The sequence below is a fragment of the Amia ocellicauda genome, chromosome 19 (assembly GCF_036373705.1).
Source record: "Amia ocellicauda isolate fAmiCal2 chromosome 19, fAmiCal2.hap1, whole genome shotgun sequence".
In the NCBI taxonomy this organism is placed as follows: domain Eukaryota; kingdom Metazoa; phylum Chordata; class Actinopteri; order Amiiformes; family Amiidae; genus Amia; species Amia ocellicauda.
The window spans coordinates 25,178,058-25,197,658 of NC_089868.1; the positions used below are offsets into that span (position 1 = coordinate 25,178,058).

At 51.8% G+C, this 19,601-nt stretch overlaps 4 protein-coding genes across 7 annotated transcripts; 1 reads left to right on the forward strand and 3 right to left on the reverse strand.

Moving 5' to 3' along the window:
* Window positions 1–3,300: 3,300 nt before the first annotated feature.
* Window positions 3,301–9,399, forward strand: LOC136714976 (transmembrane protein 205). 3 transcript variants are annotated; one of them, XM_066692633.1, is made up of 4 exons: window positions 3,301–3,369; window positions 5,713–5,927; window positions 6,063–6,226; window positions 6,628–9,399. In XM_066692633.1, exons 2-4 carry the CDS (start codon window positions 5,807–5,809, stop codon window positions 6,928–6,930), a joined length of 588 nt encoding a protein of 195 aa, XP_066548730.1. In that variant the 5' UTR covers window positions 3,301–3,369; window positions 5,713–5,806; the 3' UTR covers window positions 6,931–9,399. The 3 variants fall into 3 exon arrangements, with proteins under 3 accessions (XP_066548730.1, XP_066548731.1, XP_066548732.1); XM_066692634.1 differs by having other exon boundaries at window positions 3,311–3,369; window positions 5,709–5,927; XM_066692635.1 differs by lacking the exon at window positions 3,301–3,369 and adding an exon at window positions 3,541–3,677.
* On the reverse strand, window positions 3,605–4,837 carry LOC136715041 (proteoglycan 4-like). Its single transcript, XM_066692713.1, has 2 exons — window positions 4,783–4,837; window positions 3,605–4,653 (listed from the first exon to the last, which is right to left on the reverse strand). The coding sequence occupies exons 1-2, from the start codon at window positions 4,835–4,837 to the stop codon at window positions 3,605–3,607; spliced, it is 1,104 nt and encodes a 367-aa protein (XP_066548810.1).
* Window positions 9,400–9,761: 362 nt separating the features above from the next.
* On the reverse strand, window positions 9,762–15,911 carry ttc4 (tetratricopeptide repeat domain 4). 2 transcript variants are annotated; one of them, XM_066692631.1, is made up of 10 exons: window positions 15,664–15,911; window positions 14,837–14,954; window positions 14,349–14,510; window positions 14,017–14,094; window positions 13,713–13,837; window positions 13,497–13,583; window positions 12,921–13,174; window positions 11,026–11,110; window positions 10,623–10,705; window positions 9,762–10,227 (listed from the first exon to the last, which is right to left on the reverse strand). In XM_066692631.1, exons 1-10 carry the CDS (start codon window positions 15,772–15,774, stop codon window positions 10,125–10,127), a joined length of 1,206 nt encoding a protein of 401 aa, XP_066548728.1. In that variant the 5' UTR covers window positions 15,775–15,911; the 3' UTR covers window positions 9,762–10,124. The 2 variants fall into 2 exon arrangements, with proteins under 2 accessions (XP_066548728.1, XP_066548729.1); XM_066692632.1 differs by lacking the exon at window positions 13,497–13,583.
* Window positions 15,912–16,725: 814 nt separating this feature from the next.
* On the reverse strand, window positions 16,726–19,342 carry pars2 (prolyl-tRNA synthetase 2, mitochondrial). Its single transcript, XM_066692297.1, has 3 exons — window positions 19,159–19,342; window positions 17,876–18,485; window positions 16,726–17,680 (listed from the first exon to the last, which is right to left on the reverse strand). The coding sequence occupies exons 2-3, from the start codon at window positions 18,473–18,475 to the stop codon at window positions 16,805–16,807; spliced, it is 1,476 nt and encodes a 491-aa protein (XP_066548394.1). The 5' UTR covers window positions 18,476–18,485; window positions 19,159–19,342; the 3' UTR covers window positions 16,726–16,804.
* Window positions 19,343–19,601: the final 259 nt, after the last annotated feature.

Below are 19,601 nucleotides of genomic sequence, written 5' to 3' on the forward strand. Positions count from 1 at the left end.
ACGCTTAGAAGTTTCAATTTATTACATAATAATAATAATTATAATAATCGCCCTTATCGGATTTTTACTGTACGTTAATTTCAAATATATTTATAGCATATATATATATATATATATATATACACTCACCTAAAGGATTATTAGGAACACCTGTTCAATTTCTCATTAATGCAATTATCTAACCAACCAATCACATGGCAGTTGCTTCAATGCATTTAGGGGTGTGGTCCTGGTCAAGACAATATCCTGAACTCCAAACTGAATGTCTGAATGGGAAAGAAAGGTGATTTAAGCAATTCTGAGCGTGGCATGGTTGTTGGTGCCAGACGGGCCGGTCTGAGTATTTCACAATCTGCTCAGTTACTGGGATTTTCACGCACAACCATTTCTAGGGTTTACAAAGAATGGTGTGAAAAGGGAAAAACATCCAGTATGCGGCAGTCCTGTGGGCGAAAATGCCTTGTTGATGCTAGAGGTCAGAGGAGAATGGGCCGACTGATTCAAGCTGATAGAAGAGCAACTTTGACTGAAATAACCACTCGTTACAACCGAGGTATGCAGCAAAGCATCTGTGAAGCCACAACACGTACAACCTTGAGGCGGATGGGCTACAACAGCAGAAGACCTCACCGGGTACCACTCATCTCCACTACAAATAGGAAAAAGAGGCTACAATTTGCACAAGCTCCCCAAAATTGGACAGTTGACGACTGGAAAAATGTTGCCTGGTCTGATGAGTCTCGATTTCTGTTGAGACATTCAGATGGTAGAGTCAGAATTTGGCGTAAACAGAATGAGAACATGGATCCATCATGCCTTGTTACCACTGTGCAGGCTGGTGGTGGTGGTGTAATGGTGTGGGGGATGTTTTCTTGGCACACTTTAGGCCTCTTAGTGCCAATTGGGCATCGTTTAAATGCCACGGCCTACCTGAGCATTGTTTCTGACCATGTCCATCCCTTTATGACCACCATGTACCCATCCTCTGATGGCTACTTCCAGCAGGATAATGCACCATGTCACAAAGGTCGAATCATTTCAAATTGGTTTCTTGAACATGACATGAGTTCACTGTACTAAACTGGCCCCCACAGTCACCAGATCTCAACCCAATAGAGCATCTTTGGGATGTGGTGGAACGGGAGCTTCGTGCCCTGGATGTGCATCCCACAAATCTCCATCAACTGCAAGATGCTATCCTATCAATATGGGCCAACATTTCTAAAGAATGCTTTCAGCACCTTGTTGAATCAATGCCACGTAGAATTAAGGCAGTTCTGAAGGCGAAAGGGGGTCAAACACAGTATTAGTATGGTGTTCCTAATAATCCTTTAGGTGAGTGTATATATATATATATATATATATATATATATATATATATACAAGCGAAAGAGGCATGGAACGTACATAAAGTTCGCCCTCTTTAAGAAACACAGTACAATTAGTCCAAACGCAAAACAGACTAATTCAGAATTAAAATATATTTATTCAAAATAATAACACGGGCAAAAAAAAGTGATTGGCTCCTACAGTGTTATGTATACTTTGGTGACACAGCAAGATCGGTGCCGCATGTTTGTGAAACATTATTTCACAGACTTTATTGAACTCCAGATCACAGGGGACGGTGGGTTCACTTGCATTTCGCCTCGCTGTCTCGATACAGTCGCAGTGCCACGTATTGACCAGCAGATGTCACTATGGAGAGCCTGTGTCGAGCGCTTCGCTTTTTTCGGTGCAAAAGCTTCAGATGGTCCCTCCAATACTAGTAGGCGAGCGGGACAGATGGGTTTAAATACAAGGTATCACAGTCAGCAAAGCGTGGCACAGGTGCGAAACACAATCAGGTAGACTGGGATGATTATTGAATGATTGGAAGCAATGATCAGGGAACAGAGTCCGCAGAGAGGGAGGATCGGGCGACCTCTGGTGGTGAACGTGGGGGCGGTCGAGCAGGGATGTCAGTCCCACTGCAGTGATGGTTTAATGTCGGAGTTCATGTGTAGAAGTTTGTGGTTGTCTGTGCGGTTGTTTACTGACCATAAACACGCGTCTGTCTTGTTTACACACCGAACAGCTGCTGTTTTGTGTGCCGGGATTGTCTGCTCTAAATCTTCACTGTGAGAGGATTGCTCGCCTGCGCAAAGCTCCCCTGTGAGGGTCAGAGATTCACACTCCCTGAGCTTTTTTCAGTCTAGACTTCATAAACTCAGTTTTAACTATTGACACGTTTTAGTTTGTGTGTTGTTTTATTCTTATGTATGTGTATTAATTCTATTATTTATTTATACTGTGTCATGTGCGTATTTTATATTTATCTTTGTTTCATATTTGATTGTACAGTACATAGATTTTCTTGAAAAACACATTCTAATGTATTCATTCTAGGATGCAAGCGCTTATATATTGTTTACTGTATACGCTTGTGTAAACTGTGAATTTGTAAAATGTATTATGCCTTGAATTGCACTACATTATTGCATTTTGAATTGCGTTTATATTTTGTAAGTCGCCCTGGACAAGGGCGTCTGCTAAAAAATAAATAATAATAATTATTATTATTGTTGATGTTTTAGAAATACATATGAAATGGGCTGCCACGGTGAACAGGTGGCTTATTAGTTTTGTCACTTATTTGCACGTTACATGTATGTTAGCACCGTTTTCTTTTTATCCCATTTAATGCACCTTTTGGGGGCCCCGGTGTAAATAGCCGGTGGCTCCTGTCCGCCCTGCGGCCCCTGATTGAGCCTCCAGATTCTGCGCATACTGTCCCGGGGCGCAGTGGTAAAGTGCCCGGTCACACTGGAAACCAGAGCCACCACTGCTGGTCATCGATTACACTGTATCTGCTGCTGCCAAAAATGCCCTTCATATCCACAGCAGAACAGGCTGGATGTTTCTGCACTGCAGGAATATATTGTAGCCGTGTATTCTGTAATATGTCCACATGCTGAGAAATACATATACTGCCTTTACAAGTGACGTATAATGACACCGTTTATGTTTGACTATTACTAAAAAATAAATGCTAACCGAAATACTGTAGGTCTGTCAAAATAAGTTGACTGTCCCGGCAGTATAGCTCCACAATGCGTGTGTCAGTTCTCTGTATGTATGAAGTTGCACAGCAGTTTCGGACTCACCGCCCCCCCTCAGTCAATATGCCACTCCCCGGCCCGGCCTCGTCCCTTACATCACTGACCCGTTTGTGACCCTGACGGACGGCTCATCCAGCCAATCGTGCCGCTGAGTCGCAGCCCGGACAGCCAATGGCAAGTTTGCAGCGCGCTGGGGGCGGGGTTAGTGCTGGTGTTCAGGCGGACGCGGGTTCAGTGACGGAGCAGCGGCAGGGGGACCTGAACACAGGTGAGCGACCAGCAATCACTGCCTCCAGGACAGCGACGATATGCACTAATCAGCTTTGCTTTTGAACACAGCTTGTCCAGAAAACAAATCTCCCAGAGACGTGTCTCACGGCTTGCCAGCCCGTCCTGCTTAGTTCCTCACCCTGAAGCCTGTGTAACTCGGGTGTAGTTACTCGCAGGTAGTAGGCGAGCTGTAATCGATAAGGGATGGAGACCCTCGTAGTTTCCTAGCAGTGCTATAGTGATCCGCGACCGGCCGGGGTGATTAATGGCTTCTTCAGCCGTGGCGCCGGGGTGAAGCCGCTGAAGGTGACATTGATTCTGGTGCACCTTACACACACACTGCACATGGCAGGGCTGCGGAGTGGACCGGGGCTCCCTGGCTCTGGCTGCGGAGTGGACCGGGGCTCCCTGGCTCTGGCTGCGGAGTGGACCGGGGCTCCCTGGCTCTGGCTGCGGAGTGGACCGGGGCTCCCTGGCTCTGGCTGTGGTGTGGGCTGGGGCTCCCTGGCTCTGGCTGTGATGTGGACCGGGGCTCCCTGGTTCTGGCTGTGGTGTGGGCTGGGGCTCCCTGGCTCTGGCTGCGGAGTGGACCGGGGCTCCCTGGTTCTGGCTGTGGTGTGGGCTGGGGCTCCCTGGCTCTGGCTGCGGAGTGGACCGGGGCTCCCTGGTTCTGGCTGTGGTGTGGGCTGGGGCTTCCTGGTTCTGTCTGTGATGTGGGCTGGGGCTCCCTGGTTCTGTCTGTGGTGTGGGCTGGGGCTCCCTGGTTCTGGCTGTGGTGTGGGCTGGGGCTTCCTGGTTCTGTCTGTGATGTGGACCGGGGCTCCCTGGTTCTGGCTGTGGTGTGGGCTGGGGCTTCCTGGTTCTGGCTGTGGTGTGGACTGGGGCTTCCTGGTTCTGTCTGTGGTGTGGGCTGGGGCTCCCTGGTTCTGGCTGTGGTGTGGGCTGGGGCTTCCTGGTTCTGTCTGTGATGTGGGCTGGGGCTCCCTGGCTCTGGCTGCGGAGTGGACCGGGGCTCCCTGGTTCTGGCTGTGGTGTGGGCTGGGGCTCCCTGGTTCTGGCTGTGGTGTGGGCTGGGGCTTCCTGGTTCTGTCTGTGATGTGGACCGGGGCTCCCTGGTTCTGGCTGTGGTGTGGGCTGGGGCTTCCTGGTTCTGGCTGTGGTGTGGGCTGGGGCTTCCTGGTTCTGTCTGTGGTGTGGGCTGGGGCTCCCTGGTTCTGGCTGTGGTGTGGGCTGGGGCTTCCTGGTTCTGTCTGTGATGTGGGCTGGGGCTTCCTGGTTCTGTCTGTGATGTGGGCTCGGGCTTCATGGTTCTGGCTGTGGTGTGCGCTCGGGCTTCATTGTTCTGTCTGTGATGTGGGCTGGGGCTTCATGGTTCAGGCTGTGGTGTGATTTCGGGCTTCATGGTTCTGGCTGTGGTGTGCGCTCAGGCTTCCTGGTTCTGGCTGTGGTGTGTGCTCGGGCTTCATGGTTCTGGCTGTGGTGTGTGCTCGGGCTTCATGGTTCTGGCTGTGGTGTGCGCTCGGACTTCATGGTTCTGTCTGTGATGTGGGCTGGGGCTTCATGGTTCTGGCTGTGGTGTGATTTCGGGCTTCATGGTTCTGGCTGTGGTGTGCGCTTGGGCTCCCTGGTTCTGTCTGTGATGTGGGCTGGGGCTTCATGGTTCTGGCTGTGGTGTGCGCTCGGGCTTCATGGTTCTGTCTGTGATGTGGGCTGGGGCTTCATGGTTCTGGCTGTGGTGTGCGCTCGGGCTTCATGGTTCTGTCTGTGATGTGGGCTGGGGCTTCATGGTTCTGGCTGTGGTGTGATTTCGGGCTTCATGGTTCTGGCTGTGGTGTGCGCTTGGGCTCCCTGGTTCTGTCTGTGATGTGGGCTGGGGCTTCCTGGTTCTGGCTGTGGCCCAGTGCGCGCCATGCTTTAGGTAGACACCACTGTACAGTTGTGTAGCACGGTCACTAATTGGCAACCAAACCAGTGTGGGGTGGAGAGCTGCACTGCGTGGTAGTTACTTTGAGTTTATGTTGTTTAGACATTTTGACCAAGCGCTGCGTCCCGCTAGTATTTATCGTCCACCAGCCTCAGCTGAGAGAGTCTCCACAGCTGAGGATCCAAAGTACTGTAATAAGTTGATCACTGGTAATGCAGCTCTCAGGTACACAACCCCATTGCGATTGTTTTCGGACTAATAATACTTTAAAGTGAAGGAGAAATAAAAGTTGACAACGTCCCTACACTCTGAAAGACCAGAGCCGGGCGCTGCTGCCGGTGTGTGCGGGTTGCGGGTTGCGGAGACGAGGCCCGGCCCGGCTCTGACGCCTGCCTGTCGTGTTTGTCTCGGAGGTAGCGGCGCCAGTCAGACCCAGTCTCGGCCTCCTCGGGAGCAGCGCTGTGCCGGAGACCCGCGGACGTCCCCACGGGCCACCGCACCGCAGGCCTGAATGTCCGCTCTGGGGGCCATCATGCCCACCGACCGGGAGCCCACCATGACCGCCAAACTCCTGCACCTCGTCTTCCTCTCCACCTTCTGGGGCATGCAGATCTGGGTCACCTTCATCTCAGGTGAGCTGTGGATCAGTGCGTTGGCCGTCGGAGCACGAGAACTAACGCATTTGTCCAAACAACTGAAATTATTAGCACAAGAGTAATGCTGCCCTCCCCTGTGCCTTCCTCTCTGTGTGCCGTCCTGCCCCCCAGGCTTCGTGATGGACAACAACCTGAACAGACACACCTTCGGCTACATCCAGAGCCGTCTCTTCCCTTTCTACTTCCACATGGGATCCGCCTGCGCCTTCTTCAACCTCACCATCTTCACCATGTACCACCCCAGCGACCTGCTGGACGACAGGGAGGCCTTCCAGGTACCCGGCCCCGCCGTCTGAAGCCCTTATCCCGGTTCCTCCGCGATCGAGGAAGCTGTCAGTCCCCATTGTTCTTTGTTTATATAGTCAAGAGTCGCACGGCCGCGTTCCTGAGACCCAGGACAACCAGCCAGACAGGTCTGATCATTTGTAAACTGCGCTTCACTGGGGTTTCGTCAATATTCACCCTGGGACCGACATCGATTGTGCAATGTTTCTTTTCATAAGATCGTCGTTGTTGTTTTCAGTAGCGTGGAATTGTTCCAGTTTTGACCCGTCACGAAAGAGTTAGCACTGGGGGGTGTAGCCTTCGCGAACGAGAGTGCCGGGGGCGTCACCAGAGTCATCGTTTTTCTTTCTTTTTCTTCTGCGTCTCTCTGTGCGCCCCCTCCCGCTCCCAGGTCTTCATCTTCTTCGTGTGTGTGACGGTGGCGGCGGTCAACGCGCAGTGGTTCGGCCAGATGACGTCGGAGATCATGGCGGACATGCACCAGATCGAGCAGGCGTGCGGCCTGGGCCAGGACATCGGGCTCTCGTCCAACCGCGAGGCCTACAGCAAGCTGCGTGAGTCCGACGCCCGGTACCGGAAGCTGAGCAGCCGCCTGTGGCTCTACCACTCGCTGTCCTCGCTGTGCAACCTGTGCTGCATCGGCTGCAACGGGCTGAGCCTCTACTACCTGGCCGAGAACATGACCACCCTATAACGCCCCGTCCTTCCCCTTCCCCTTCCTTTTCCCCACCCGTCTCCTCCTGGTGCGCTCCGAGGGGCCGCCTGGGAGATTTAATACCAAAAACCACAACAACACTGGAAACGGATCCTGTCACGGATGTGTGCGGCGGGCAGTCGTATCCCCTGGACAAGGGTGTCTTGAGGGTTTTTTTGTTGGTGTTTCAAGGTGTTTGACCTCATCAGGAAGGTGGCTATTCTGTTTTTATTATTAGAAGTGTCTTTTTCGTTGTTTTCAGCCCCCGGGTGTTAGGGTAGTGAAGGAACTATAAAGTGGGGGCTGCTGGGGGCACATTAACACAGTATGCCCCTAAACAAACACACATGCACACTAAGATCGTGCTTCACGTGTATCCGGGCCGGGCTCTGGGACGCAGTAGATGATTGTGATTTGAGAACCGTGATGTCTGAGTCTCCCGGCTGCTTTATTGGACTAAAGGACGACTTAATTAGCCATTTATAGATATAGGACTTCATTTTAATTCTTCAGTAGCTGTAGAAACGGTTCTGCATTAAATTGTATAGACGGTCTGTGTGTGTGTGTTTATATTGAACTGAAGACAATCAGGTTTCATAGGATTTTGTTCTCAGTGTTTGGTGGCGTTGAGGGACAGTGTTTCCCTACCGTTGTGCCGGGGTTGATGATCAGCTGGGGGAGCTGGTTCCCCTCGGGGGACACCGAGGAGGACTCACTGACCTACTTCCATTAGTATTATTAATATTTTATAATAAATGTATATTTTTATTGTGTATAACTGGAGTGGGGGGTGCGTGTATGGCGGAGGAGGGGTCCCTGGCTCGGCGCTCCGGCAGTCGCAGGGGGATTGTGCCGGCCTGCCTCTCTCTCGGCAGGCTGTCCTGCTTGACCCGTTTTGGTGGAAAGCCAGTTCTGTTCTGAGCGAGGAATCTGGCGGGTCCGGTCTTTCCGGTTGTGGCTCGTCTTGGCTGTGCCGTCGGCCCGCCTAACCAGCTCCTGCTGCACCGGTTTGTTTTGAGGCGTGAGCTAATCTAGTGCTGTTCTGTGGAACCCGGTGTCTTCGGGTCTGACTGAGCCTTTTCAGATTCATCGTTTTTTTGTCTCGGCTCTTCAGGAGTCAGAGAACTCGGGTTACTTTGTAGTTTGTTCTCTGCAGGTTTGTTTGGCTCTGAGATGAGGCCTAAAGAAATAAGTACTCGGTTAATCTGTGTTGGGGGCTCAGTCGCTCACTGGCAGGCAACTCCACCGTTGCGCTATTTTGTCGGTGCTCATTTTACAAAGGCAGGGCTCTGTATTGGACGTCCTGGATGCCCATTTTGTGTCTCGGATCCAAGCGGTTTTCCATGCAATCACCTGAGCCTCCCAGGCAGCTGGACGCGGGCCAGTTCTCCTGGCCCGACCCGGTCCACAGGGCACCTCACGTGGCACTTGTCTTCCTCCTGGGTGTTGCCCTCCTTGCTTGACAGTGACCCGAACAAATCAAACGAGGCTGTCTGTGGAAAAGCACCTGCCCAGTCCCACAGGGCCACTGGCAGAGGGATCTCTCCCTAACCATATCTTTTATTTGTATTGATTATATATAATTTAAATATCTCCTCACACACAATCTTATCAATGCAAGCGAGCAGGGCTGTGTTACGTGTGTGAGTGTGTGTGCTCAAGGGGCCGGACGCTGTGTGTGGAGGGCGGGTCTGCTTGTGTGTCACGGTGCCCCGGCTGCTCCAGGCAGGGACGTGTGCCAACCTGAAATGAAGAGACTGTAGGGGGGCTCTCTGACAGGAGGCACAGCGTCTCACCCAGACACTCACTCTGCTGCCTTTTGCCGTCCTGGAGGCCAATATTCACACCGATACAGAAACACAAAGCTGTTCAGACAACTACAAACTGTTGTACTGTTCTTATTAACTGTCGATTTCTGTTAAGTGTGTGCTTGTCTTAGTTTAATTTTCTCCTGGTTTATAGTCTATGCTCCATCCTAATTAAGCACAAACTATTATTTAAAAAAACAAAACCAAAGGCTGTTCCCAGTCAGGGGGGTCTGGATCTGGACGCGCCTCTGAGAACCGAGATGAATTGAAGTACTTGTCGATGTTAGAAGTGGCATTATCCGTTTGTTTCTGACAGCCTGGGCACTTTAATAATGACACTCTGGGAATCGGGGGTTTATTTATAGTATGTTACAGCCTGTAAAATGAATGAAGCTCATGGAAAATCTAAAAGGGAAAGAAGTTACTTGAAATTGCAAAACCACATGGGAGGTCAAACGGGGTTTATTCTTTATTTTCTCTATTTACAGGTGTGTGTGTGTGTGTGTGTGTGTTTGAGGTCGTTCTAGGAGTTGCATCTGTCGGCCAGTTCTAATTGAGATGGTATTGAAATAAACAGCACAGTCAATGCAAATGAAGATGGTGTTTTCTCTAAGGATGTTGCATTCAAATTATTTTTTATTAAATGCGTTTAAAACAAAAAGTGACTCTTTTATTCCTCGACCCCTTAAATGAACTTTGTCCTGCACTGCTGTAACTGAAGCCCCATTTCAGACTAAAACAGCATCCTGACCCACTGAGGAGAAAGGATCACAAACCCCATCGCTGCTGCTGGACAGAGACCCACTGGACGGAGGGAAGACAGTCGCTTTGATAATGCAGAGCTTTGCCAGTCGACTCGGCACACCGGGCGTGGCTCGCCGGACCACCATCCTGTTCACGTTTAACATCTACACAAGGCTCTGGTGGGACCAAGGAACCAACAAGTGATGGACCTGAAGGGCCCGGTGTTATGACAGACCGTGCCTGAAGTCAAACGCAATGAAAGGACGCAGACGCTGGGGATAAAAGCAGCATCATATTTAATATTTATACTTTTCTGCCGAGGAAGCGAGAGTCCAGGCGTCGGGGTGCGTGTCTGGTGCTCAGCCTGAGCGATTGTGGGGTCTCCCACCGCCAAGTCACTAGAGAACGCCCTCGGTCCGCCCTGTAGCCATCACTCGGCGGTTCTTAAGCTTGGTGGGGTCCTGTAGCTCAGCCCCAGTGTGACCATCCCCTCTGCTGAGATCCAGGGAAGGTTCCAGTCTCTCTCTAGTGTCCCACTGTCCCGCACCGGTGATTGACCAGCCCTCCAGATGAGCGCAGGGGCCTGGAAGGGGTCGCCGCTGGGGTGCGCACCCCCCCTCCCTCTCCAGGCGTTCGCTCGGTTCACTTGAGCCGGTGCACTCGTCTCCCCGACAGGAAGTGCGAGCAGAAGGCCGATCCCCGGACCAGGACTATGATCCCCGGAGTGCCGGCCTTCACGAAGAACCTGCCGCGAGAAAACAGGGCAGCGGGGGTTAAAGCAGGAGGGGAGGACTGTGCTGGGAGGTCAAACCCCCCCGCACAGACTTTTCTAAACCAAGGACAATATCTTCTGGGCTAAGAAATCTGAAGGCACCTCCTGGCGAACTCTGCACCTTTTCAATCCGTTCACAAAGGAGAAGCAACCCAATCACCCCCAATAACAACACAGAACAGTTTAAAAATGATTTCTCTATGTATCAGTTTATTTCAGGACAGGTGGAATTAACCAATCTGTTTTGGAAACTAAGTAAAACCCAGATCTACATACCGTCTTCAGCTGCCGCCCTGGAGAGCGAGGGAGCGAGACAGGAAGTTGACCTACGCGTCATTTTGACTGACGGGACGAGCCCCTCCACTCACCTGTCGTGCTGCAGCACCTCCAGCAGGCTGCTGGCAGGGCTGACCTCGTACAGCTCCTCCTTCTCCTCGTCCTCAAAGTACAGCTGGCCAGGGGATGGGGGGATGGGGGGATGGGGGGATGGGGGGACGGCCACAGGAAGGGAGGGAAACAGAGAGAGTGAGTCAGGATTGTGGGAGATGCCAGGAAACACAGCTGAGACAGTTTAATACTGGAAGTTATGCTGCTTTAAAAAACAACACTTAGAATGGATAAAACCTCATAAATCTGCATTCTTTCCACTAAAATAAAGACAAAGGTTTACATTTTACACAGGCAGTAAAATCTGAGCTTCACAACGTCCTGAACCGCAGCAGGACGTCCCGTGGTGTCGCACTGCGCTGGGGGGGCGCTCAGCTGACTCACCTGCAGGTCACATGGGCGATACTTCCTGTCCGTGTCCCAGGAAGGAAGCTCATCCCCAAACATCACGCTCAGGTGATCCACAAACCTGCAGGACAGGAAACGGCAGACACACTTAACGCTAGAGCAGTGCTTCTCAACCGGTGTTCCGTGGAAACTAAAACTAAACTTACCATTGACAAACAAAGGGCTTTTAAACCAATACATATGTTTTTTTACTAAAACCCTCTAAACCAGTGGTTCCCAAACTGTGGGGTGCATGGCCCTCTGTGGGGGGTGCCTGGGTAAAGTGAAGTCGAGATGCACAAAATCCACGAGGGGATCCGACAACCCCCCCCTGGATAACCGGATTTCTTTTGGACCGACCTCTCTCTGTCAAACGACTTGTTCCACACTTACACTACGGTAGTGACACGAGAGCGGAAATCGGTTATTGGATGAATCCATGTCCAGTCCTGGCCAATCAGAATAGAGAATTGTCACGTTGCGTCTGTGAGCCGCTTCTCAGGAGGATCAGACCAAAATATATGTGAGGTGATAATTATGGTAAAATAAAAACTTACAATTAAGTTGCAGGTCCAAAATGTGGGAAACGAGCTCACCAGGAATATGTGCTGCAATATTTTGGAAATTAAATAAAAAAAGGAATTAACAAAAAAATTAAACGGATGACTGAGCAGTTTGACAGCGACCGCATCTGAGGCGGACAATGCAGCCCTGCAAACACACACTGTTGCCACAAGGGTGTAGCACCGCAAGTTATGCGTATCAGCTGGGAGACAACACTGCAGCTCGGCTGGAGTCGGAGTCCATGGCCAAACCTGTGGAGTTCGGTGGTATTGGAATAAAAATAAAAATAAAGTGACACTTCCCTTGATTGTGCAGACGGTAATCTGGGGTGTCACGTGTAAAGACGTGTTTATACTTTGTCAGTTTTAAAAAGTCGGCAACTGCAGAAGTTTATTATTATTATTATATATATTTTTTAATTAAGACGCAGAATGTATTTTAAATAACTAGTGAAATCGTATGAAATTGAAAGAGGGCGTTACTGTATCTTCTGTAACTACGCTGGTTCAGGCTCAGCCGTCGCATTGATTTGAGTGAGCAGTAGATGGATTAAGAATAGGTTCCTACATAGAAAAGTGAAGAGTAGATATAATATATATGGATGTTTACCTTGTTACAGACAGTGGTTTCAGTTTTGAGTATTCTTAGCTTTTATATTGCCTAGTTAGCGAAATAAGGTTAAGCTAGCTTTTATTTTAATTAATACTTTGATTAATAATATAAAATGAATACAATGCTGTATCAGTTTTGATCTCGATTTGAATAGGAATAGTGCTCATTGCCATGCTTAAGATCGTTGCTTGTTACATTTTAGTCAAAGTCTTCAGTCAAAAACACGGATACATTGTTTATCTTGAAACAAAATGGTGCAATTGCACAGAAAATCTGTTCTAAAAATCCAGTCTAAACCTCAGTTTGATTCAGCCTGGCCATTGCAATTGCACTGGTAGGTTTGTAACGGTAGGCCTACTTTTTTATTTTATTTTTGTCACTAATGATTTGCCTGTTGGGAATGCATGGTGCACTGGTTGCATATGTACAATTAGCAATACAATCTGTGATTAAACTGCAGTTTAAGATTATATAATGTGGCGTGCCTCAGGATAATTCCAAGTGTCTGGGTGTGCCTTCCCTAAAACAAGAACCGCTGCTCTGGAACAACAACCAGCATTCTGTGGCATCGTCAGGCAGACACTCACACAATCGCTCTGACACCGAGACACAACACCGTCCCCTCAATACGCTGAGGAAACGAGACACTCAAACAGAGACGCACATCCCCGAGAGACTGTCCAGCTCACTGTGAAGCGATCGCGGGCGCCGGGTACCTGTCTGCCTCGCTGAAAGCAGAGATGAAGTCCGTCTGCTGGTGCTCGGGGTACAGGAAGAGCACGGGCCAGAGCAGGACGCCCTGCCCGTCCAGGAACACGCGCGCCCCCGTGGGGCTCTCCACCCCGAGCCCGTCCAGTTCCAGCTCCGCCAGCCCCACGGACAGCGCCCTCCCCTCCTCGTCCTCCTCTTCCTCCTCGTCCGAGCGCCGGCGGGGTAGCGGCGGCGGCTCCAGCAGCTTGATGTTCCGGGCCTGAGGAGCACAGAGACACGGCGCTGACCCCCGTCCGGCTTCAGGACTCTGACCAGGCTTTATGTCACTTGATTTGTTTGGCACCAGATAATCGCAGCTTTAAAGTATAAAGTCAGCTTTTAAAATATAATTCACTTTGAAATGACACACGTCTTTTTACACAATTTAATTATTGAAAGCCAGACCCTCTCCCTCTCTCTCTCCCTCTCTCCCCCCCTCCCTCTCCCTCTCCCTCCCTCCCTCCCTCCATCCATCCCTCCCCCTCCCTCTCTTTCCATATCTCCTCCCTCTCCGTCTCTCTCGCTCTCTTTCCCTCCCTCACCCTGATGGCGGCGCGCAGGGCCTCTCTCTCCTCGCGCTCCTTCTTCTCCTTCACTCGGGCCTTCCTGGCATCCCGCTCCACAGCCCTCTGCACACACAGCAACACAACAACACAGCACAGTGCCACGGTCACTCTCTCGCCCCGGCCACTCTCTCACGCCACGGCCACGCCACGCGAACAGGACGCTGACAGGAGCGACACCGAAGGCCCTCTCACCCTGAGCTGGTCGGCTGTCGCCCGCAGCTCCTGTAGCTTCTTGTCCTGGGGGTCCACCCTGAGCCCCTCGTCACAGCACTGCAGGGCCTCGGTGTACCTGCGCAGCTCCACGAGGCACTGCGCTCCTGCAGAGAGAGGGAGAGAGAGAGAGATTAGTATCAGTGGGGAGAGGGATACGAGAGAGGTGGAGAGCGACAGGAAAGGAACAAGGAATATTTAGGATTCAAGAGCCAGAGGGGAGAGAAAGATGACAGACGGGACAGGGAAAGAGTGGGGAGAGAGGGAGAGAGAGATGAGAAGTCACCTCTCTGCACTGCTTTCAGGTGGTCTGGCTTCAGTTTCTTGGCCTCAAGCGCGTCGTTCAGGCTGGAGCGAATGTTGCCTGAAACGGGGAGAGGAAAAGCTGTAAAAACAATATACACTCACACGTACATAAATACACACAAACCATCAATCACACACACAACACTGCACAAACAATCCGCAAAAGGAAAAAGACACACAATACCAGTTTACATTGAGCCACATTGAACTCATTTCTTACTACAATTCTTCAACGGCATCACAACTGTCGGTTACAAAACCCCAGACAGACAGCGGACACACACAGGCGGCGGACTAGGGGCGAGGGGGTACCCAGGTGAAAGTGTGCGGCCGCTCGGTTGGTCAGGAGGACGGCGTTGAGGCCCTGGTCGGCGCACTTCCTCCGCAGCCCCTCCGTGTAAGACAGGATCGCCTTCTTGTAGTTCTTCTCCTTGAAGTACTCGTTGCCCTCGTCCTTGAAGCTCCTGGCTTGCTCTAAGAGGAACGAGAGAGGACATAATTACACGTGTTCGTTCTCTGTGACATCACAATGGAGACCGAAACCTTCATTTCAGGCCCACAGCAGCCCGGGGTGCAGGCGTGAGAGAGAATATAACAGTGATGATAATACAGAGCGAACTGAGCTGCTCAGGCTGCAGGACGTCTGCTTGAGCTCTCGCTGCCCAGCCCTCCGTAGAGAGCTGTGGTTTTGCGACACTGCGAAGGACAGGCCCTGCGCTGGTCCGACCGCGTCGTCTCGGTGGAAACCAGGATGTCCCCCGGCACACGGACACCGACAAGGGTGGGCTGGGTGGCAGTACCTTCCGGCGGTCGGTCCTCGTCGTGGATGATGGACTGCAGGCAGGCGAGCTCCGGGTTCTTCAAGGGGTCGATCTCTTCAGGAGCCTTCTTCATGAACATGGGAATCTGGTCAAACTCCTGCAGCCAGGGCCAGAGAGGGACACGGGTCACAGGCTGGCTGTCTCTCTCACACTCACTCACTCACTCACTCACTCTCTGTACACACTCACCCACTCTACACACTCACTCACTCACTCTCTCTCTCTCACTCTACACACTCACTCACTCTCTCCCACTCTACACTCACCCACTCTCTCTCTCCCACTCTACACACCCACTCACTCTCTCTCTCACACCCACTCTACACACTCACTCTCTCTCACTCTACACACTCACCCACTCTCTCTCTCCCACTCTACACACCCACTCACTCTCTCTCTCACACCCACTCTACACACTCACTCTCTCTCACTCTACACACTCACCCACTCTCTCTCTCCCACTCTACACACCCACTCACTCTCTCTCTCACACCCACTCTACACACTCACTCTCTCTCACTCTACACACTCACTCACTCTCTCTCTCTCTCACTCTACACACTCACTCTCTCACTCTACACTCTCTCACCCACTCACTGTTATATATAAAAGCGACAGGGATACACAGCACTGAACAGTAATGTCGCATCCCACTACCACTGTATAGATAGATTTCTAGTCTTAGACGCACATGCCGCACATTATAAGCGGCGATTCATGCAATCACGTTATTAATTCATTAACGCGTATTCTTTATAACCAGCGAAACTGCACCATTAATATCGACCACCACCACCACCACGCACCTCCTGCCAGCTGTCCTCGCTGAAGGCGCCCTTGTATTTCTGTTTGGTGAATTTGTCCATGAACTCGTCCATCCCATCGTCGCTCTCGTCCCCCTGCGGCTGCAAAGCCATCGCGTCCGGATCGAGAAGGAAAGGCGGCCTGCCTGTGGAAATGTCCGCTCGGCTGCCTGTCAGCCCCGCACACTCACCGCCCACACAGCCCCGCTCGCCGCCATCCACGACCCGCCGCACAAACACGTGCTTCCGCTGCGCGTCCGCAGAAAACGCTCCGCCCGGAAACGGCTACAGCCGCACTATAGGTTCCGGGTGATGTAGCGGCTTCAATATATGGCATAAAACACAGCAAAGACACGTTGGCGACGTCCAACAATATTTCAAAATCTCCCTCAAGTTGAAGCATATCCCCAAAGAGATCATTTAACAAATGATTAGGGAACTAAAATAACTTCATTGATAATACAGGGAGTCCTTTCGGTTCTGTTATAAGACAGGCTGGCACAATAGAACTGAACCCATGAACTGACATGTGTAAATCACATATTTCCATTGATCTTCCCGCCCCACTTTAAACTCCACTGGCTACACAGCAGACCCAACACCTGTAATACGAACACAAAGAGGCGGTGGAGATGCGTCTGTACAGAGCCTCACTGCTGTATAGTCCAGGGCAACTGTACTTTATCTCTGCTTTCAGATAAAATATTTAAGAAATGTTGATAAAGAACATTTTAATTAGGTTGCTGAAACACCTTTCTGCTAAACATTATATTCACTGTTCTGTTATTATTAAGGCATTCAGGGTGATTTTCAAATCTTTATTACAGAATGAAATCCCACCACAATATATACAAAAGCAGAAAAAGGGAAGACAAACAGGCACCTTACAACCAAAGCTATTGAGTTAAGATACTATTGATCAATACCCCGCACACACACACCAGGAGACACTGGGGGCTTCTGTCTGTGTATTTGTTTCAAACAGTGAAAAGGTGTTCAGTGTCGCATGACATCATAAAGAAGACACAGACACGCCACGCCACAATGAACGCAACACACACAGAATCCCGTCACACAATGCCTTTATTGTCACCCAGGGACACAATCAGACAATCCGCGGCGTTCACAGTGCGTCTCTCCGCACTCAGACCGTCTCCACCCCCCGCAGGAAGTCGACGACGCCCTCCCAGGTGAGGAACACAGTCTCCCCCGTGGTCTGTGTGCGCACCTCAAAGGTGGGCAGGTCATCCAGCGCGCTCTGCCCCACCACGATGACATACGGGTAGCCCATGATGTCCGCGTCCTTCAGCCGCTTGCCGATGGTCAGCTGTGTCCGGTCATCCAGCGCCACCTCGCCACGCAGGGCGGGCAGCGCCTCGGCCAGCGCCCCGCACAGCCCCCACGCCAGCCCCGCCGCCTCCTCCCCGCGGCCACCCTTCTTGGGCGGCAGGACGCAGACCTGGTAGGGCGCCAGCAGCCCTGGCCAGCGGATCCGGTCCTCGGGGGACAGCACCTCGATGGAGGCGGCCAGGATGCGTGTGACGCCCAGGCCGTAGCAGCCCATCTCGCAGATCACGGGCTTGTTCTGGGGGTTGTTGTAGGAGGCGCTGAAGATAGAGGAGTACTTGGTGCCCAGGTAGAAGGTGTGGCCCACCTCGATGCCCTTGGTCTCCGCCAGCATGCCGCCCTTGCACTGCGGACACCGCTCCTGCTCCAGGGTCTCTGCGTTGGCCGAGAACCCACAGTCGCCGCACACCAGCAGCCGGTCCTCGCCCACGTCCGCGGGCAGCTGGAACTCGTGCGAAAGCTCGCCCCCGATGTTGCCCGTGTCGGCCTGCACCTGCACCCAGCGCAGCCCCAGGCGGGTGAAGAGCCGCGCATAGGCCTGGCACACGGACTCGTAGGTACGCCGCGCCGCCTCCTCGTTCACGTCAAAGGAGTACATGTCCTTCATGTAGAATTCACGCCCGCGCAGCAGCCCGAACCGCGGCTTCGGCTCGTCACGGAACTTCCGGGTCACCTGCCGGGGGAGACAGCGTGATGTCACAACAAACAGAACAGGCTAACACCCCAAGAATACGCCCTGCCAAACACTGCAGACTGACACTCGGCTCAGGACGAGTGATTCACTCATTTACAAGTGCAGTGTAGAGGGGAAAAACTGAACTCACACCCAGTCCCCACACCCTGCCTGTCCCTGTTTGTGGTTCTGTACCTGGTAGAGCAGCAGAGGGAGCTGCCGGTAGGAGAGGGTGCCCTGCGCGGCCAGCAGCTCGGTGACGGCCTCCTCGTGCGTGGGCCCCAGGCAGTACTCGGCGCCGTGCCGGTCCCGCAGCCGGAACAGCTCCTTGCCCATGAGGTCCCAGCGCTCACTGCGGCGCCACAGGTCGGCCGCGCACAGGCTAGGCATGTCCAGCTTCTGCCCGCCAATGCCCTGCATCTCCTGGTCGATGAGCCGCACCAGCTTCTCCACGGCACGCACCGTGACCGGCAGGTAGTGGTAGCAGCCGGGGTTGGCTGGGTGGATGAGGCCGGCCTGCAGCATCAGCCGCTGGCTCTTGCAGGTCATCGCCTCCCCCGGCCGGCCACCCGGTGCCAAGTCCTTCTCCTCCCGCAGGTTAGACGGCCGGAAGAGGCGCGACACCAGCTGCGGCCCGGGAGAGCACCCCGCATTGCCGGGCTCGGTTCTGGGTTCACTCCTCGCAGCGGTGCTGGGGGGTAGGGCGGTGCAGAGGTGTGGGTGCTGTGTGCGGAGCGGGGGATGCGGAGCACGGGACAGCAGCTCCCTGGGACAGCGGCGCAGCAGAGACGCCATGGCACACACTCTGGGGAGAGGGAGAGAGAGAGAGCGAGAGAGCGAGAGAGAGGGGAAAAGGAGAGACAGACTTTCAGATCTTTATTATCTAGCAACAGAAACATGACCCAAGGAAGAGTGTGGACACTGGCCTCTCTCTCTTTACACAAACACGAGAATACATACATACATACATACATACATAAACAGTGCCTATAGGAAGTCTACACCCCCTTGAACCTTTTTCACATTTTGTTGTCAGTGCCTCCACACTCTTATGTGGAAAAGGGTTTCATTGAGAAAGAAAATGATATATTAAAAACACAAAACTGAACTATTATATACATATTTAAAGCTCAAAGATATATACACATACACACACACACACACTGCATTGCAATTGCATACACTTCTGAAAGTATTAATATCTAGCTACAGTTCAGAAACAACCTCCAAGGTCAACCCCGACGTGTGCGTGTGCGTTTGTGTGTACGTGTACGTGTACGTGTGTGCGTGGGAGAGAGAAAGGGGGTAATATTGGAGCAGAGAAACTACCCGTTTAAATCGCATGCAATGAAACAGCACAGGGAAGCAGGAATGAAACTTCATTCGTAATAGGAATACAGTTCAACACAGCAGAGCAACACTGTAGCTGCCGTAATAAATCTCGCCCTCAAATACCGCGATAACACCGCAAAACTTACCACTCTAAACCAAACGTCATCAGAGCCGCATGCAGTGTGAATGGGAAGACAGATGGTGCTGTTATAGATTAAATAACATTACAGATAAAGCACTTTCATTGTCATAAAGTCACCGACTGCTACTCCACACTGCGAACTGCATTTGTACGGAGAACGCAAAGGGACAAACTACCGCTGAATCACAGTTGCTAAACGCGTTTTCCCTGCCAGCGGACACAGTACAAACATTGGTCATTTATCTCCCCCTAGTGATAACAGACTATAACTGCATGTACAGATCAGGCTTCCTTACCACACTGTAACATGCTACACCATACTACACTTTACCATATATTACCATTGTACACCATACTGCACTTTACCATTTTAACCATATGTTTACCACAGTAAATTATGCTTTACCTCATGTTTACCATGCTACTCCACACTATGAATTACTGTAT

What these genes read in the sequence shown, in the direction of transcription:
- LOC136715041 (XM_066692713.1), bottom strand. Translation starts at nt 4,837, where the DNA reads ATGAAGCCCGAGCACACACCACAGCCAGAACCAGGAAGCCTGAGCGCA. An exon ending in AAGCCTGAGCGCACACCACA is followed by an intron (nt 4,654 to 4,782) that starts GCCAGAACCATG and finishes CCCACATCACAG; the next exon opens with ACAGAACCAGGAAGCCCCAG.
- LOC136714976 (XM_066692633.1), top strand. Translation starts at nt 5,807, where the DNA reads ATGTCCGCTCTGGGGGCCATCATGCCCACCGACCGGGAGCCCACCATG. An exon ending in CTGGGTCACCTTCATCTCAG is followed by an intron (nt 5,928 to 6,062) that starts GTGAGCTGTGGA and finishes CCTGCCCCCCAG; the next exon opens with GCTTCGTGATGGACAACAAC. An exon ending in ACGACAGGGAGGCCTTCCAG is followed by an intron (nt 6,227 to 6,627) that starts GTACCCGGCCCC and finishes TCCCGCTCCCAG; the next exon opens with GTCTTCATCTTCTTCGTGTG.
- ttc4 (XM_066692631.1), bottom strand. Translation starts at nt 15,774, where the DNA reads ATGGCTTTGCAGCCGCAGGGGGACGAGAGCGACGATGGGATGGACGAG. An exon ending in GGCCGCACACTTTCACCTGG is followed by an intron (nt 14,095 to 14,348) that starts GTACCCCCTCGC and finishes TCCCCGTTTCAG; the next exon opens with GCAACATTCGCTCCAGCCTG. An exon ending in GCTTTCAGCGAGGCAGACAG is followed by an intron (nt 11,111 to 12,920) that starts GTACCCGGCGCC and finishes CCTGTCCTGCAG; the next exon opens with GTTTGTGGATCACCTGAGCG.
- pars2 (XM_066692297.1), bottom strand. Translation starts at nt 18,475, where the DNA reads ATGGCGTCTCTGCTGCGCCGCTGTCCCAGGGAGCTGCTGTCCCGTGCT. An exon ending in TCCCTCTGCTGCTCTACCAG is followed by an intron (nt 17,681 to 17,875) that starts GTACAGAACCAC and finishes CTCCCCCGGCAG; the next exon opens with GTGACCCGGAAGTTCCGTGA.